The 19,404-nt window shown below is 42.1% G+C and overlaps 1 protein-coding gene across 1 annotated transcript in view; it reads left to right on the top strand.

The window, feature by feature from the left end:
- arhgap42a (Rho GTPase activating protein 42a) overlaps positions 1 to 19,404 on the top strand; it is a 330,330-nt gene that overhangs the window by 235,021 nt on the left and 75,905 nt on the right. Inside the window, exons 7-10 of the mRNA XM_078221767.1 lie at positions 405 to 509; positions 4,981 to 5,110; positions 13,072 to 13,172; positions 15,174 to 15,280. Coding sequence (XP_078077893.1) covers positions 405 to 509; positions 4,981 to 5,110; positions 13,072 to 13,172; positions 15,174 to 15,280 — 443 coding nt within the window. The remainder of the gene's footprint in view (positions 1 to 404; positions 510 to 4,980; positions 5,111 to 13,071; positions 13,173 to 15,173; positions 15,281 to 19,404) is intronic.

Below are 19,404 nucleotides of genomic sequence, written 5' to 3'. Positions count from 1 at the left end.
AATTTGAGCATAACACATAACATGCTGCATTACAAACTCCATCGGTGTCAAAGTATTTGATTTATGTGGAGCACCTTGTATCTTAAAAATTTGTATAATTAATCTTGTATATCATATGTGGAAGTTTTCTGTTTAAGGAGGTTTTTGGGATAGATTTGAAATAATTGAATGACATTGACAAGTTGGATACTCTAATTTCCTATGCAAATGTGAAAATGTTGTCTATTAATCCTGATAATGATACTTATAATTAGCTTTGATCCAATGGATAAGTAAACATAATTTCAAATATAAATTCTCCCAGAAGCGTCAGGAGGGCGCATGATGGGGTAAATCTTATCTTTTACAATTTGTTAACAGATTTTTATTAATTGTTCTGTGCAAATCTGCTTATTTTTCCACAGCTGCTTGCATTTCTTCAAGGGTTATTCACATTCTACCATGAAGGTTATGAGCTTGCACAGGAGTTTGCACCTTACAAACAGCAGCTACAGTACAACCTGCAAAATGTAAGATATGTTCTATTACAAAACATGGTGAATTGTTTAGATCAGTAGTGCAGGATAATACCATGATTTTAAAAGGGGACAAATCAGGAAATAGGAATTAGTGATGCCAAGCTTGGTTTTAAAGCCTGAAGAGTTCAACAGGAAAGAATAACTTGGAAAGCAAGGAATTCTGCAATATTCAAGTTCCTGGGAAACAATGAAAAGATTTAAGGAAATATGCACTGTTTCAATTCTCACACTCTCACAGGATGTAAAGAGGAAGAAGATTGTATAGGATGGTATATTTGGAACTTGGAAGGAACAAGAGAGAAAATTTACTGGAGAACTGAGTGTGGTACTATCAATAAAATAGAAAATTGTAAGAAAGGCTGTGATGGAGAAACAAAAGTTTAAGTCAAAGACCTGATTTGCTGTGTAATCGTTTAGTTAAATTAAAACATGTTTAGTTTGAGGAACAATTTTAGCCTTATTTCCTTAAGCTTAATAAATATTTCAAATGAAGCAGTCTGCCATGTTCCTTTGTTGGTTTTCATGCTCCTCCAAAGTGATACCCCAGTGGCTGCAGCATGGCTGATGGACTATTAATGGTGGAGACTGCAGGTTGGCCTTGGAGGATGACCTCAAGCAGGTGTGGACATGGAAGGTCCAGCATCAAACTGCACCATCCCATTGTGGGCAATTTATAAGTGAAAGGGTCTATAATTTTTTTGTTGCTTCCTGGAGGAGTTTTTATAAAATGGATACAGAGGCCGGAAAATCCTGCCGGCAGTATCTTCTGGTCCCACTGAATGTGACCCCTCACGGCAGGTTCCCTGGTGGTGTGGCCGGCAAGTAACGCAAATAGCCATTGACTTTGGCAGGGCTGGAAGATCCCAACAGCGGCCAATGACAAGCCGCCAACGCCACTGAAAAACATGCCACTGCGGGCGGGGTCAGAAAATCCCGACCAAAGTAACTATTCAGCAATTCAGTATTCAGCAATTCACAACAGATGTGAAAGAAAAATTGTACACTTTTCTGAATTTTACATTGGACATGACTGATTTATACGAATATGCCTTATTTGGATTAATAAACTATTATTTCAAATCAAAATATTTGGGTCTTTTTAAAATAGCTCTGGAGTTCGTATTGGTGCTTTGAAAGTCTTAGAACAGTAAGTCCTATGATGTGCTTAGAATATTTGTTCAAAGATTTGAATTGTTTCTTTATATCTCTGGACCTCATTTGGAACAATTTAGCAGAGAAATTGCCTAAGTATGGTATAAAAATAAAGAATGGAATGAGTTTGTTCAGCGCTCTCATGCCATGGACAGAATTCTCTGTTTTTGAGACCAAGTGCAGTGACAGGTGGCTCTGGCAGCCCCTTTTCCACTGGCCAGGATGGCAGAATCCTTTTGGTTTACATGGGGCACTTCACATCTGACAATGTTGTATAATTTAATCTTATCTATAACATATGGAAGTATTCTGTTTAAGCAGGGTTTTGGGATAGCATTTGAAATTCTGCAGTTGGAGCCTCTAATTATACACAGGTGAGATCCCCTCCAAACCTCCTGGCAGCTGATTCCACCCATTGTCAGCTGAGGGGTTTGAAGGTCCTGACGCCATATTTAAATACCAGTCCAGCCCACATACATCACTCCAGACTGTCCATCTGTCTTCACTTAATAGAATGTCAGCAACCCAAAGGAAAAAGGCTCAAAAAGTCTGTTCTCGATTCAACCACTCTTCCCCATCATCCCTGAAGACAATCACCTTTGAGGTATGCATGCTCCACTTGGATCCCCGATGCTCTGCATCTAGGTTCTTTGTGCATCCCCTTCTAGTAAAAAATGTGGTATTGCTTTGACCCCCTTGTTTGAGTTTTTCATGCAGCCTTGTCAGGGTCCAGTTTCCCTCCTTCTGCCTTCCATTGTTCATCTTCTTCATCCACCTCCTTGCCCCTCTGTATGCCATTGTGCACCCTTGCCCTTCTTTCCCCCTCCCCGATGCCTTGCACAGTTCTTCTTCCAATTTCCCTCCTTGTCTTCATCAAACCACCCTGATCAAACTTTGGATCTTTGTTGTCCTGGCTGCATGAGCCCTGCAGCACAGTGCTGTCCAGATGTACACTGATCTGTGGCACAAGAGGGAAGGCGACCCCTGTACTCCCTAACCCCAAATGCAATACTGGTCCAATTCGGTTACACAGGAGGGTCAATGGGTCCAGCACACTGTGTTGTCCGTGAGGACCAGCTCGGCATGCAAATGGAGGGCAGGAACTAGTCTGCCCTGAAAAGTAGTCCAGTGCATCAGGAGCAGCTATGGTACTACAGTACTATGGCAGAATGGCTTTGTCGCTCTCACCTCAAAGTCTCTTCTGAACTGAGGACCAATTTGTGCATGTCTCTTTTGATTTGGGCTTTAGAATGACATAATTTCCCACTGGGGTGATGAAAGATTGAAAGGCCTGATGGGATACTGGCAGCCAGTTGTTTTAATGGGCATTCATGAGATGCTAATGGCATTTATGCCACCAGTCAGCGGGGAGAGCGATCCACTATTAACCTGCTATTGGGAGAATTGCACTGTGATTTCACACCAGCGGATTTCCAACCATTTGGCTTCCGCTGGATTCTCTACTCCCGTCTGCCACCAAACCCACTGCGGGCAGAATGGAAGAATGCCACCCGATAGGTGATTTGCGCATTTCGATCACCTTTGTTCACCCTCCTTAAAAAATTACCTTTCAAGGTAAACTTTAAAGGTAAATAAACTGTTTGAAATTTCTCCTTAATCTCCAATGGTCATTTACCAAAAATGTGGAACACAACATTGGAACCAATATTATTCAATTATGACTTGCTGGACTACACAGTTGATGCTTTTGTGGTTGCAGCAGAACAGGGCCATATTTTCTCACTATTTTGATTATCCGTATCCTTAAACCTGCAGCCTAATTTGATCCACTTAGAGTCATAGAATCATAGAGATTTACAGCATGAAACAGGCCATTTGGCTCAACTTGTCCATGTCCCCCATTTTTTTTCTTGTTTTTCTTTAAATTATATTATAATGAATTTTGCTTGCAGATTAGCAAATAGCTCACACACAACTAATAGTAATGAAATCAAAGAAATATGTGTATTTGGGTTTTTACTACAATTATGATCCGTAGTTGGTGCCATAAAATTCCTGATACTTGAGTCGTGGAATATAAAGTAAAATTTCAGAATTTGCCTATGATACTATTCTTGAAGGAGTGCCAAAAACCAAGGATACCAGGAATGAACTGCAGCAGGACGTTGATAGACTAGCAGAATGGGCAATCAAGTTGCAGATGGAATTGAAAAGAGTTCAAAGTGATGCATTTTGGGAGAGGTGATAGGGAGAGGCAATTACAGACGTAATGGTGAAGCTCTAAAGAATGCACAAGGACAGGGGACCTGGAAGTGCATGTGCATAAATCTTTGAAGTTGACAGGACATATTGAGAGAATAGTTAGCAAAGCAAATGGGATCTTGGGTTTCATGCATAGTGCTATTAGGCCACAAGAGTATTGCACTCAGTTCTGATCACCACATTTTAGAAAAGATGTGAGGGACCTTGAGAGGGTGAGAGAAGTTACCAGTATAGGGGATTTTCACAGTAACTTCATTGCAGTGTTAATGTAAGCCTACTTGTAACTAATACATTAAACTATGAAAGTTTATTTATGAAAAATTTTAGCTACAAGATTAGATTGAAAAAGCTGAAGCTGTTTACCTTGGATCGTAGGAGATTGGAGGGAGATTTGGTAGGGATGTTTTGATCAGTAGCCAAAAAAAAAGTTTCCTTAGCTTATTGTAGAAGCATTAGGGATACAGATCTAAGATTTTGGACAAGACTTGCAGGGGGATGTAAGGGAAGATGTTTTTAAGCAGCAAATGGTAATGTCCTAGAACTCACTGCCCACCAGGATGGTGGAAACAGAGTCGATCAATAATTTCAAAGGGAAATTGGATGGGCATTTGAAGGAAATAAATTAGCAGTGATTCAGGGACAGAATGGGACTGACAAGTTTGTTCTCCTGATAGCAGGCCTGGACTTGATGGGCCAAATGGCACTAAAGGACTGAGATTCCACACTTGTTGAAGTTAATTTTCAATGCCAGAGAGGTGGTTTGATAGTAATTATAATGTAAAAAAGGTACTTAGACAGGAATGATTTGATTTAAATTCTCTTGTGAGTTCAGTCTGAAGATTCTGAACCTTTATGCTGTTAATGTTTAAATAGAAATCCTGGAGATGGGAGGCACTTTATCCTAGCTTACAGAGGAGCAACACATCTTTGGGATAATTTTTTAGATTCTTGTGTTTAATTGTGCATATGTACCTTCCAAAAATTGCTGTGTGATTTGCACTGTTAACCTTCCATATTTAATAAATTCCATCATGCTTTTGATTGCTAAGGTATGAAAGCTATTACAATGATTTTATTTTATCTTAAGACCAGAAACAATTTTGAAAGTACCAGGCAGGAGGTGGAAAGATTGATGCAGAGAATGAAATCAGCCCCTCAGGATTACAAACCACCCGGCCAATGGACAATGGAAGGATATCTCTATGTACAGGAAAAACGTAAGTGCACAAAAGCTGTTCTTATTGCTAATTTTTGCATTTCGTTATGATTTCAAACAATCAATAAGTCTTATAACTATTGGTGTTCTAGTAGGACACTATCAAGAAGAATCGTAGAATCCCTACAGTGCCAGAATGAGTCCATTCAGCCCATCGAATCTGTACTGACCGCAATCCCACCCAGGTCCTATCCCCATAACCCCACCTATTTATCCTAGCTAGTCCACCTAACACTCAAGGGCAACTTAGCATGGCCAATCAACCTAACCCGCACATCTTTGGACTGTGGGAGGAAACTGGAAAACCCAGAGGAAATCCACGCAGACACAAGGAGAACGTGCAAACTCCACACAGATAGGCACCCGAGGCCAGAATTGAACCTGGGTCTCTGGCACTGTGAGGCAGCAGTGCTAACCACTGTATCACCGTACCTGTTCACCTCTACGTTCTTGGTTCAATTGCAGTTTAGATTTATGAGATAAATGTCTTTTCACTTGGCTGGTCAATCAATTATAAATTAAATACATTTGGGCAGTCTCGCCCCCATACTACCTGGGTGGAGTGTTGGGCAGGAAGGTGTGTGTAAATGTCCACAACACTGAGTTTTTCATAATTCAACACAAATTATCAATCTTACTCAGGCCATGAAGTCAATTAGTATATGAGGAGAAACATTTACAAGGATTTACAAGGGGCGGCACAGTAGCACAGTGGTTAGCAATGCTGCTTCACAGCTCCAGGGACCTGGGTTCGATTCCCGGCTTGGGTCACTGTCTGTGTGGAGTTTGCACATTCTCCTCGTGTCTGCGTGTGTTTCCTCTGGGTGCTCTGGTTTCCTCCCACAGTCCAAAGATGTGTGGGTTAGGTTGATTGGCTATGCTAAAATTGCCCCTTAGTGTCCTGAGATGCGTAGGTTAGAGGGATTAGCGATAATGTGTAAATGTGTACCAGGGGGTAGGGCCTGGGTGGGATTGTGGTCGGTGCAGACTCGATGGGCCAGATGGCCTCTTTCTGCACTGAAGGGTTTCTATGATTCTATGATTATGCATATTTTTTGGGATTGGAGTTCAAGCAAGTTGGAAGATTAAAACGATCTTTTTAATGGTTGAGACTTGTATACCTGACGTATAAATACTTAATGATGCAAATGAGTGTCTAAGATCAAATGTGTTCAAATACCTCAGCATTGAAATTCTTTGTAATAATGAGTGTCAGAATTCATTATAAATATTAAATAAAAATGAAAAAAGCATACTTATTAGAGTTCATGCATAATTCTCACAATGTTACTGACCAATTTAGCTTTGGGATTGTTTTAACCCAACGCATTAGGTGCTATGATTGCTGTGAGATATATTGTTTATCATATTAAGGACAGCTTGAAAATACTTCATTGCCCTAAATGAGAACCGGTCCAAGTAATGTGTTAGACACCATTTTATTGCTGTGTTTACAAGCCTGGTCAATTATATGATTCATAATCTTGGTTTTTACTCTGCCAAATTAAATACTGCAAAAGAAATGGGGAGATTTAGTTTTAGCAAAATCAAAGTCTATGGGCCTGATTTTACCAAAACTTCACTCCCATTTTTGGGTGCGAAATCGCGGTAAAGTTGGGCGTCGGGCCTATACCGTGATCTGCACCCGATTCCGAGCAGATCAGGGCTTTACCGACACCTGATTCGAGCGTGGGTCCGGCACTGGTACACTACCAGCCACAGCCATCTCCCCCGCTCTCTCGCACCTGCAGGGAAGAGTAATCTGTGGCTGGTAGTGTACCAGTAATGGTGCCAGGAGGGATCGGCCACAGACAGGCAGCGGAACCCCCCCCCCCCGCCCCCGACCAGAGGATGATATGTCGCACCCCCTCCACCCCCCCCCCCCCCCCCCCCCCCCCACCCACCCACCCACCAGAGGATGAATGTCAGAGAGCTGTTCTCTCCGTTTTCTGCTTTTTCTTTCGCACCCGGGCGCTCTGTCAGATTTTTTTCGAATTGCACATGCGCAGTTCAGAGCTCCAATCAGTCCACCAGTGCTAAGCCCTGGACACAGCGGGAATCGGGCCGGAGCCGGCAAAACGCATATGGGCGCACTGCAAAGAGGATTCCAGGCGCGGATCTATTTGACGCCCAGATCTGGCGCTTAGACTCAAAATGGTAAAATTCCCCCCTATGTGTGTGGCTTTTCTTCTAGCAAAGCTGAGAGAGGTGTTCCCTCTCTGGCTCCCTATAAGCAACTGCTGTGAATTCAGTTAAAATCGCTATTTCAACAACCTTACTACCATAAAGGTGCCCCTGGTTACTAAGCAACAACTTTTTACTTATCCCAACTTCATGTTTACTTTTCACGCCTTAAACTCTCTCAGCACAATAGGAACACAGTTTGAACTGAAACCTATTCCCCTACTTATAACATGTTAAACACCTTTGACTAACTAACTACAGGTTTACCCTTCCTTACACAGAAACACTAAATTAAACCCACTTAAAAGTATACCTTATTTCTAATATTTAACAATACAAATATAGATCACTTAAAGCTACTTCTGTTTTCCTGATAGGAGGAGGCGTTCCCCTTATTGATGGGCTGACCATATTCGACTAAACACAACAACAAATTTCATTCTACAAAGTCTTGCCTTCGCTCCTTCTCTGACCACTATGCCATCCTCTTGGCCACAATTTTGAAATTAAAAGCCACCAGAAAGCAACAATTCCAAACCAACTAAATCAAACAACTGTCCAATATCTCATATAAAAATCAACAAGTTACCCTTGGATATTCTCTTTGAGTCAGTATTACAGGTGCTCTTGCTAGTATTCCTATACAATGCTACCACAGCAGGAAAACAACATGGCTGTTGAAAGAATGCTGAATTCCAATAGAAGAAACTGTAGATCCCCTTTCAGGATGTCCTCAAGTTGATCTGGCCTAGAAGGTCTGGCTTTGGACTGCAACACCTAAACATAGGTGGAAGCAGCATAGGTTGGCTGGCAACAGCAATGCCACAAGTGGAGGGGCAGTGGTGGCAGGAGAAATGTTGCTCTCCTGAAAGAGGACAGCAGGATTATGCTTCCTTCCCCTGAGGCAGCATCTCCGCAATCCTAGTAAGCTATTGGAGGAAAAATTGCTGAACTGCTGTGAGACCCTTTCAGTCCCTTCGAGCACTGATATCTGCAGTCACTGTGGTAGCAATCTGAGTCTGCATGGCAGTAAGCTGCACTTGTGTTCACAGCAAGCTTCAGAGTTCACGATCTTAGTCTGAACTTTCACGGCAACACCCTGATGTTCGATTGTATCTGCTAAAGTGAAAGCAATGACAATGGCCATCAGATGTAGGGTCCTATTTTACCATTTTGATCCGAAATGCTGGGCGGACTTGAAACTGGGAGTGTTTCAGATCCGACTTTTTGACCTATTCTCAGGTGCCCCCATGCGCACACTGCCTAAAAAAAAATCAAGGGCTCCGAATCGTGCTGCAGAAGCCTGTGGGTGGGGCTTAACACGCCTGAAATCTTGCAGCTCCGATCGGCGCCTCCAACTGCGCATGCACAGAAAAAAAAATGATAGAATGCTGCTCCCCTGCCACATCCCTACTGGGCCGGATAATGTCTCCCCCTGGCCCCCACAGACATTGGCCCACCCCCACAGACATTACTGATCCTCTTATTCCTCCCCACCCACCCACCACCCAGACTGATTGCGGGGCCCCTCCCCCCCTTAACCCCTTGGATCTCAGGCAGAGTGGCAGCGAACCCCCCTTCCTCTCCACTGATCTCAGGCAGAGTGGCGGCGAACCCCCCTTCCTCTCCAAAGATCTCAGGCAGAGTGGCAATGGAGCCCCCTTTCCCTCCACAGTGATCTCAGGCAGAGAGGCAGCGGACCCCTCTTCGCCCCCAGTGATCACAGGCAGAGTGGCAGTGGACCCCCCCCACCTCCCACCGATCTCAGGCAGAGTGGCAGCGGACCCTCTTCCCCTCCATTTAAATGCATTTAAATGGCTGTCATGCCTGTTTCGGGCGCAGTCCCGATTGCGGCCATTTTCGGGCCTTGGTAAAGGGGGAACCGGCACGAAGGCAGGCGTTGATCACGCTACTCGCCTCATGCCCAATGGACGGAACGCAATGGTAAAATCGGGCACATTTGTATCGGGTCCACAAGTACTGTCATGGAGTTGGTCACCAATTCCAAGATGGAAAAAAATGGCAAGCTCTGCGCTAAGCCCTATACCAAGTTGGTGGTAGACACTTCCATGTCCCTTGACAAGCTTTCTGGCAGGGCTGCCAAGTCTCCAAGTATTTCATTACACAGGTCCACCAGCCTCTTTCTGTACTTTCTCCATAGAAGTCCTCATCTGAGTTGTGTGCAATATTAGTGCGTAGCCTCATCCTCCAATGAGCTGGTGAGCTTGAAAGATTGCTGTCAGAGTTTCTGCTATCCCCATCCTTACTTTCCACAGCAAATTAGTCTACATCCCATCTGGACTGGGAGAACTGTTAACAGTGAATGATAAATCCCTAAATGTGCATCATTTGCAGTGCAGTACAAATGTCCAGAATTTCGTATAGTTGGCTGTTGGTTGAATACTGTATTGGTGAGAAGAGCAATTTAGGTATGCAAACATTTACAGCTCTATTGTAAATATGCCATTAACTGATAGCAGTGATGGGTTCCATAAACTTAACCTTACCCCTGGTATCCAAATTGAAATAGAATACTATTGTTCATTATTTAAGCACCTTAAATGTTTTTACATTTGAATATATAGCCGAGAGGGTGCTCCTTATCAATTGTGAATTGTTGTTCCCACTTTGTAACTAACCTGCATATAAAATCCTAATTACCTTCATCTTTATCCCTTTATCTTTATCCACTTATCCCTTTTTTCCAGTTTGGTCTTCAAGCAAGTGCTGTATTTTTAAAAAAAAAAAGGGCCTGGATTTTTGCAATGACAGAGAATCTCTCAGTTCTTGTGAAAATGGAGAAAGAGACTAAAACTCGGAGGTTCTGTCCCTGAACACAACGCCTCCCATTTTTGTAGGGTTAAGAATGGGCCCACATCACGATTTGCACGTGTGTTTCAGGAGGCAGCTGCCCATATAAAACAGAAGCTACCTCCACTCATGTCTAATTTTGTTGACCTAGGTGTGAACCACAGTGCGTGCAGGCTAGACCTGGTAGGAGCAGGTCTGAATTCTTTGGTTTATAAGACATAGGAGCAGAATTAGACCACTCAGCCCATCGAGTCTCCTCTGCCATTCAATCATGGTTGATATTTTTCTCATCCCTGTTCTCCTGCCTTTTCCCCATAACCCCTGACCCACTTATTAATCAAGACACTCAGTGACCTGGCCTCCACAGCCTTTTGCGACAATGAGTTCCACAGATTCACCACTCTCTGGCTGAAGAAATTCCTCCTCATCTCTGTTTTAAAGGATCGTCCCTTTAGCCTGATGTTGTGCCCTCTGGTTCTAGTTTTTCCTACTACTGGAAACATCCTCTCCACGTCCACTCTATCCGGGCCTCGCAGTATCCTATAAGTTCCAACAAGATCCCCCTCATCTTTCTAAACTCCCAACGAGTACAGATCCAGGTCCTCAACCGTTCCTCATAAAACAAGCTCTTCATTCCAGGCATCATTCTAGTGAACCTCCTCAGGACCCTTTCCAAGGCCGGCACATCCTTCCTTAGATACGGGGTCCAAAACTACTCAAAGTACTCCAAATGGGGTCTGACTAGATCCTTATACAGTCTCCGAAGTACATCCCTGCTCCAGTATTCTAGCCCTCGCGACATGAATGCTAACATTGCATTTGTCTTCCTAACTGCCGACTGAACCTGCACGTTAACCTTAAGAGAATCTTGAACAATGACTCCCAAGTCCCTTTGTGTTTCTGATTTCCTAAGCATTTCCCCTTTTAGGAAATAGTCTATGCCTCCATTCCTCCTTCTAAAGTGCATAACCTCACACTTTTCCACATTGTATTCCATCTACCACTTTGGATAATTGGGGAACTCTTTTGGAACTTTAGGGTACCCCTTTGGATATGGCCCTGGGACAGCTGGGGAGGTCAGGTATCCTTTGGAATTGTTAAAAATAGGCACGAATGTTTGTAAAAAGCGCATAAGCTCATTGAAATTGTTAAAAGTGTCCACATAAACTGTCAAAAGCAACATTCAAAGGTACTTAAATGGACTGTCAAAAGGGGTTGTCAAACTGTCATGGTATTTAGAATTCCTGCTCTTCATATCTTTGAAAAAGATGTTTGGAGTGTTTAAAAAACTGAATTGCTTTCTATTTCATTCAGGCATAAGCCTGAGGGCTGTCATTGAGGATTGGTGCTGCATGACTGATTTCACAAACTCTCATTATCACAATAGGGTACTTGTCATTTCACAATTTGAGTGACAGCTCCAAGTAGTTATAGACTCTGAATTGGGAATATGTATTCTCATGCTTGCTTTTATGAAATGAAAAAATAAATTCACACAGTATAGTGTGCACTGTTGGTCTCCTTATTTAAGGAAAGATATAAATGTGATAGAAGCAGTCCAGAGGAGGTTTTCTAGATTAATGCCAGAAATGGATGGGTTGCCTTTTGAGGAAAGGTTGGAGAAGTTAGGTTTGTGTTCACTACAGTTTAGAAGAGTAAGAGGTGACATGATCAAAACCTTCAAGATCCTGAGGAGCATTGGCAGGGTATATGTGAAGAGGGTGTTTCCGCTTCTGGGAGAATCTAGAACTAGGGGTTACTATTTAAAAATAAGGATCATTCATCTGAGAGGAGGAGAATTTTCTCTGAGGTTCATGTGTCTCTAAAGCTCTCTTCCTTGAAAGGCATTGGAAGAAGAGTCTTTGAATATTTTTATGGCAGAGCAAGATCAATTCTTGATTAACAAGGGAGAAAAAGGCAGGAATGTGGGGTTGTGGTTACAATCAAATCAGATTTTATTGAATGGTGGAGCAGGCTCAAGGGACGAAGGGCCTATTCTTGCTCCTAATTCTTATGTCCGTACGAACTAAATGTTTGTACTTATTGGGATTATGTAATTGAATGTGGATGTTGTAAATGGATTTTTAATCATAGAAATCATAGAAACCCTACAGTACAGAAAGAGGCCATTCGGCCCATCGAGTCTGCACCGACCACAATCCCACCCAGGCCTTACCCCCATATCCCTACATATTTACCCACTAATCCCTCTAACCTACGCATCTCAGGACACTAAGGGCAATTTTAGCATGGCCAATCAACCTAACCCACACATCTTTGGACTGTGGGAGGAAACCGGAGCACCCGGAGGAAACCCACGCAGACACGAGGAGAATGTGCAAACTCCACACAGACAGTGGCCCAAGCTGAGAATCGAACCCAGGTCCCATAATGAATTAGTATTTTTCTAAAAATACAATCTGCAATTATATTACTTCATATCAGCATCGTCTGCCCATTGTGGATACTGGGTGAGCTGACATGAAGCTATCTGGGCAAAGGGTGGTGTTGGGATTCATGGGTTGGCATAAATTGAACCTTAGTTGGCCTAGAGGCTATAAAGAGCCATGGGGTTTGGGCAGAGGGGCATGGAGGGCATGAGGTGCCATGGAGTGTGGGCAGAGAGACAGAGGTTTACTTGAAGATAATGAGGGACCATTGGGGTAAATAGAGGCACATGGGTTGCCAAGGAGGATCTGAGCGGCCCTGGAAGGGGTATGGGGAATGTGTGGGGATAATGTAAGGGGTGAGTGTTGGAGAGCTGTTTTAATGTTTTTTTAAAAATTGTTAATACAGTGCTGGAGCACCAAGGCAGGTCTTCCACCAGATTGGGTTTGCCAAGTCGGGAAATGTCCTGACTCTGCACCCGACCCAGGAATGAAAATCCAGTCTTTGATGTAATTACACTCTTACTGACATTGCTTCATTATATGCGAGCTGTTTAACAGCAGTTCTTTCTTTTTTTAGGACCCCTTGGATTTGCATGGATAAAACACTACTGTACCTATGACAAAGCCACAAAGACATTTTCAATGACCTTATGTGAACCAAAGTCAGGGGGGAAATTGGTAAATTCAATATTTTATCTGATATAAATGATGTAAAATTGACTTTTTGCTTATATTATTGAAGGATAATCTGTCTTTTGTTCTCACAAGGACATGTTTGATCAACTTTAATCAGGTTTCTGCAACACCATAACTGAAATGGTGTTTTGAAAGGCACAATTTACATCTTATTGAACTGTAATCATAGTAACCTATCCCTCTACATCTATCCAGATTAGCCAGCATCACTTGCAATGGCTTTTCTTCCCGCTCCTGCACATTATCTCTGGAGTCCCCCAAGGATATACCCTTGGCCTACTAATATTTCTCATCCACATGATATACCCCAGCAACATCATCTGAAAACACAGCATCGTGTTCAAGATGTGTGCTGGTAGCACCTTGCTACATCTCATCACCACCTCTCCCAGCTTCTGACTGGTCATACTGCTTATCCTACATGTAATATTTGATCAGCATCGCTTCTCGGCCTTTTGACTAAGATCAAGTGTAGTATGGATCGAATGCTGCACTTGGTCGAGGTCATTTGGTTACATTTAAGCTTCATATTCATATGAAGCAATTTTTAAAAGCGACATCTTGGCCTTTTGGCTAAGATGCAAATGAGATCAAGCCTTGGAGGAGGAATCCTTCCCCTCCTCCAATCAGCTTGGCTCATGTAGATCAGGCCCAAGACAGGGTAGAGGGTTGCATGCCCTGTCTTGTCAGCTTGGATCAGAAATGTCTCAACTTGGAATGTTGGAAAAGTATTAAAAACAAATTTTGATCAGCATCGCTTCTCGGCCTTTTGGCTAAGATCAAGTGTGGTCTGCAGATGCTGCACTTGGTCATGGCCGTTGGGTTGCATTTAAGCTTCATTTTCATATGAAGCAATTTTTAAAAGCGGCATCTTGGCCTTTTGGCTAAGATGTAAATGAGATCAAGCCTTGGGGACGGAGACGTCTGCCTACTCCAATCAGCTTGGCTCATGTAGATCAGGCCCAAGACTGGGTAGAGGATTGCATACCCTGTCTTGTCAGCTTGGATCAAAAATGTCTCAACTTATTGAGACTCTGAATTGGATTTGATTTGATTGAATTGGAAAAGTATTTTTAAAAATTTGATCAGCAGAAGCTTTGCCAACAAAGTGTTGGGAAGACCGAAGTCAGCGTCTTTGATTCCTGCCACAAAATGGGTTCCTGAACCAATAAATTGATTCCTCTCCCAGGCCACTGTCTAAAGACTCACCAGATCATTTGCAACCTTGGCATCTTATTTGACCCTGCGCATCTGGCTCCATATATTTTCCATCACCGAGAGCATCAATTTAAACTTCCAAAGAATTGCTTGTCTCTATCCCTGTTTCAGTTCCTCTGCTGTTAAAACCTTCTTCCATGCCTTTGATATCTCTCAGCCTGATTATTCTAATGCTCTCCTGACTGGCCTCACAGAAACCTAACAACCCTTCAAGATCATGGCATTCTTCCAATTCAGGGCTCTTGCACATTCAATAAATTTCATTACCCCATGGTTGGTGGCCTTGCCTTCAGCTGCCTGGGTCCAAAGCTTTGGAATGTCTTCTATAAACACCTACCTCTCCAACTCTCCACATTTAAGTTGTTCCTTTCAAACCTACCTTTTTGACTTCGCTTTTGGTTAGACCTCCTTGCCTGGCTTAGCGTTAAATTTCGTTTGGTAACATGTTTGCAAAATGTCTTCTGATTTTTTACTATGTTAAATATGCAATATAAATGTTGTAATAAAACAGATATGCAAAGAAAGTTTTGTGTTCACAACTTTTGTCAATACACAATTGGAAATTGGTATTATAAGTGTTTGTATTAACCTTTTCAACAGAATTAGGATTGTAAGGTTTGTTATATATTGAAAAGGCAAGGACAATATCATCCTTTTCTGTGGAAATATTGATTTATGTAAGTCAATCTGTCATAGATTTGCTTGTCTGAAATTGTGCTGTATTTACCATGAAAATGTCTGACTTATTAATTTGTAATTAAATAGAATGGCCTTGTAACAGCTTCAGAAACATTCAAACTGAAATTTTGCATTCGAAGGAAGACGGACTCAATTGATAAACGCTTCTGTTTTGATATTGAAGTCGTGGAAAGGTGAGTTCAATTTATACTCTTTGGACTGACTCCTTAAGGTCAAGAGGTATAATTTTTCATTGCATAGAAGCAAACATTTCAGTTCAAGCAGTCCATGTTGGTGTTTATCCTGCACATGAGCAGTAGTTCTTATTACCTGTGCCTGTCCTGTTCTTATATTCCTTTTATCCACTTTTCCTTCAACCATTTATCTAACCTATTCTTAAATGATGAAATAGATTCTACAAGGTGGACAAATAGATCAAGGCCTGGATTTTCACCTTTGAGGTGGGGAGCAGAAGTCGGTAAAATTCCCGCCTTTGTGCACCCTCCTCTGGAAAATGTTCCAGCAAAGGTGGGATCTTCATTGCTGGGGGGTGGGTGCAGGCTGCAGTTGACCCAGGAAAGCGGTCGGAGGTCGTTAAAGGGACTGCTAGGTGCTGAGGCGAGCTGTTTAAATGATTCACCTTGATGCGGTGGGACTTTGACCCAAATATAATGAAAAATGAGGCCTTCTAGCCTCTCTCCTCACAGTCCTAAACTCCCCTACATAGGCCCCATGCCTCATCCATACCACCTCATGCCCCCTATATCAGGCTATGTCAATCAAGCAATGTTTCCCTTGGAACTCGGGTGTTTTGCTACTCTAATGGATGTCTGGGCTGTCAGTCAATAATATATAATGAGAATATATAACAGGGTCATAGCCAAGCATAGGAGTAAGAGGAGGACCATTCGAAACTCTCGTGCAGGTTCTGGTTCACAACACCTCTAATGTGTCAGGAATCACAACTCTTTAACAAAAATGGCCCGACTCCATGAAATTGTGGCAGAGTGGGATATGCCTTTCCACACTTTGGAGCCAGCCACAACAGGAAGGCCAGGAACACGCTTGGGACTTGAACCACCTGCACTCTTAAAAGGCACTGTTGAAAATAGGAAAGCTTGGGAATGATGTTGGGCTTCAAAGTCATCCTGACTCAACGAAAATCTAGGCCCAATCATCATGAGCAGGGCATTTATGGGACAGTGATCATAATATCATACGGTTTAGATTCGCTTTGGAAAAGAAAAAATAGTAATCCAGAGCAAAAATACTTATTTGCATGAGAGCCAATGAATCTGGCATTGGCAAAACTAAATTAAACAATGGACTGCCTTTAAAGAGAAGATATTTAAGGTATGTTTGGGTTGTAATCCCATGAATGGTGGAAGATAGGCCAAACCAAGCCAGAGCTCCCTGGATAATGAAATAGAGAGAGAGAAAGACGAAGCAGTAAATAAGATGTTTATAACAGATGTCATATTGATATTACTGGTGAGAATCAGGTTGAATATGGAATGTTTAGACAGACAGTGAAAATTGAAATAAGAGAAGCAAAGAAAGATAATGAGAAGAGATTGGCAGCCAATGCAAAGGGAATCCAAAAATCTTCTATGTTATTCACATTGTTCACATATTGAGAAAAGGATTAATCTGAAGCCAGTCTTTTCCTTAATCCAAAGAACAGTGCAGCACAGGAACAGCCCCTTCGGCCCTCCAAGCTTACGCCGATCACGTTTACCTATCTAGATCAACCGCTTATATCCCTCTATTCCCCGTTTCTTCCTGTGTCTATCAAGATAAGTCTTGAATGTGGCCAACATAACTGCCTCAACCACCTCACTTGGCAGTGCATTCCACGCCCCCACCACCCTCTATGTAAGAGAACTTACCCCACACATCTCCACTGAACCTTTCCCCCCTTATCTTGAACTTGTGCCCCCTTGTAATTGTCATTCCTGCCCTTGGAAAAAGCTTCCAACTGTTCACCCTATCTATACCTCTCATAATTTTATAAACTTCTGTCAGGTCGCTCCTCAGTCTCTGTCTTTCCAGGGAGAACAATCCCAATTTATTCAATCTCTCCTTGTAGCTAATACCCTCCATACCAGGCAGCATCCTGGTAAACCTTTTCTGTACCCTCTCCAAAGCTTCGCATCCTTCTGGTAGTGTGGTGACCAGAATTGGACACAGTATTCCAAATGTGGCTTAACCAACGTTTTATACAAATCCAGGTTTGTTTCCAAACCTCAGTAAAGTTACATTCTCCCAACACCCAATATGAATTGTTTTTTATCTCTAGGGTGAGATTCTCTAGTGCCCCCATGGCATGTTTCTCGTTGGTGGGAGGTGGCCTGCTGTTCCGCCACTGTCAATGGGGTTTCCTAGTGAATCCCCCCCCCACCAATGCCACCGGGAAACTTGTGGCGAGTGTCAGCGGGACTGGAAGATCTGTTGGCGAGAAAGACAAGAAAATCCCGCCCCATGTCTTTCCCCAATTAGTGATGGCCACTCTTAATTACAAAAGTAAAGCATACACATCATTGCAACATTATCCCAACATTAATATATTCCCTCCTTTCTTTAGGAAAAAAATAGCAATTGTGTTTTCCTTTCTAGCAAAAACTGATGACAGAAAAATAAATCGTGCTTTCAAGACTCACATCCTGAGGTGTCCATCTTCTAATACCCCCAATAATTTTCACTAGAAGTATTCCTTTTGCTGAAAGAATCTGACAATCTGTGGCTTGTATTAACCCATTTGAGTTTAAAGATTTTCTGCATCATTTGTTTTAGACTTGTGATGTCAATTTGTAATCTTTTCTGACTCATTCCTTGTGGTGTTATGTCTCGCAAAATGCTTGACTGTCAATGTAACAGTCTATAAGGAAATTTCATCGTGTAGAATTTTTCCCAACGTTTTTGATAAAAAGAATGCTATGTCCACTGCCTCTACAAATGCAAGAATCTCTGCACCCAGAGTGTCTCTTTACTATTCATCTATTTTCTTGGTTTTCCAAGCCAAGGGGCAACATTTCTCATTTTCCCCCACAGTAAATATTATGAAACCCATTGCAATAAATAGCCATCAATAAGATTCGCAAGAGAGGCATCAACAAGCCCAGCCAATTTTATATTCTTAAGGTCATTCAAAAATGGAAACTTCAGTGCACATTTCTCCATGTTTCATTTCTCCATTTTGCTATATCGTCTAGTCAAACCATGACCCATACTTACCTGTTGAAATCTTTTCAGGCTGCTACACCTGATAAATCACTGCATAATTCTTCTGTCACAAACCATTACTGAACAGGTTCTCAGCCACAGTATCCACGATTTTAATATTCAAATTCTCATGCATGCCCAAAATTAGTCATTTGCAAATGCTTCTCCATTATCCATCAAATGTTTCTTTGACATTCTTAGTCCAATACCAACCCATTTTTCTGTGACCATAGCCAGGATTTTCCAGTCCTACCAACAGCGGGATCCATCGCGGGAGGGACAAAAAGTTTGATGGATCAGCAAATGATTTTGAGAAGATTACGGCAGGACTGGAAAACCTTGTCTTCAGTGGTCTGTTTGTCCTTGTTATTTATCGCTGTAAATGGGCTAAATCTAATCGCCATTTCCACAAAGCATAACAAACAAATACCTTGATCCTTGTACCATACTTGTAGATCTTTTGCCACAACATTAAATTCCCTGGTCAGTGGAAGACTTGCACCAGCCACTTTGATAAAGAGAGTGTCTTTTCCAGGAAATTGAGCCCACATTAATACCAACAGTGTATCTATATGTGAAATGAAGTACTGGAATTTCAAGGTGAAGCTTTTACCAGCTACCAAGCTCCATAATGTACTCTTCTGTGGACTAATTGTCTATTTTTTAAGTTGACCATGCTTTGTATGCTTCCAACAAATTGGTGTAAAACCTACTCAAAAATTGTAATAGAAGGGTTAATCCCTCTTTGATATCTAAGTCAGCCACATCCAGTTTCAAAAATACTTAATGCTAATTGTAATTGTTTCTGGTAAGGCCAAAGCCATACCTTGCTTTCTCTGTGTTAACGAGATAACCCATGTCCACATTTCCATCTTATTTTCCCATTGCTCATCTGGTTCAGACTCTGAAAAAAAAGCGTATAATCAAAGCTTGAGATTTTGCACAGCAACTGAACCATTCTGTACCAGAGGTTGCCCAGAGTAGTGTATTTCTTTTTTACTTTCTTAAAGGCAAAAAAACCTCTTATTCAATATCCAACAATCAGAGTTCAATGTTTATCACCATGTTAATTTCATTGTTCACACGTTGAGGAAAG

This window comes from Mustelus asterias, chromosome 10, assembly GCF_964213995.1.
Source record: "Mustelus asterias chromosome 10, sMusAst1.hap1.1, whole genome shotgun sequence".
NCBI lineage: Eukaryota > Metazoa > Chordata > Chondrichthyes > Carcharhiniformes > Triakidae > Mustelus > Mustelus asterias.
The sequence above is the reverse complement of the archived record's forward strand: the minus strand, read 5'-3'. Positions and strand labels throughout refer to the sequence as shown.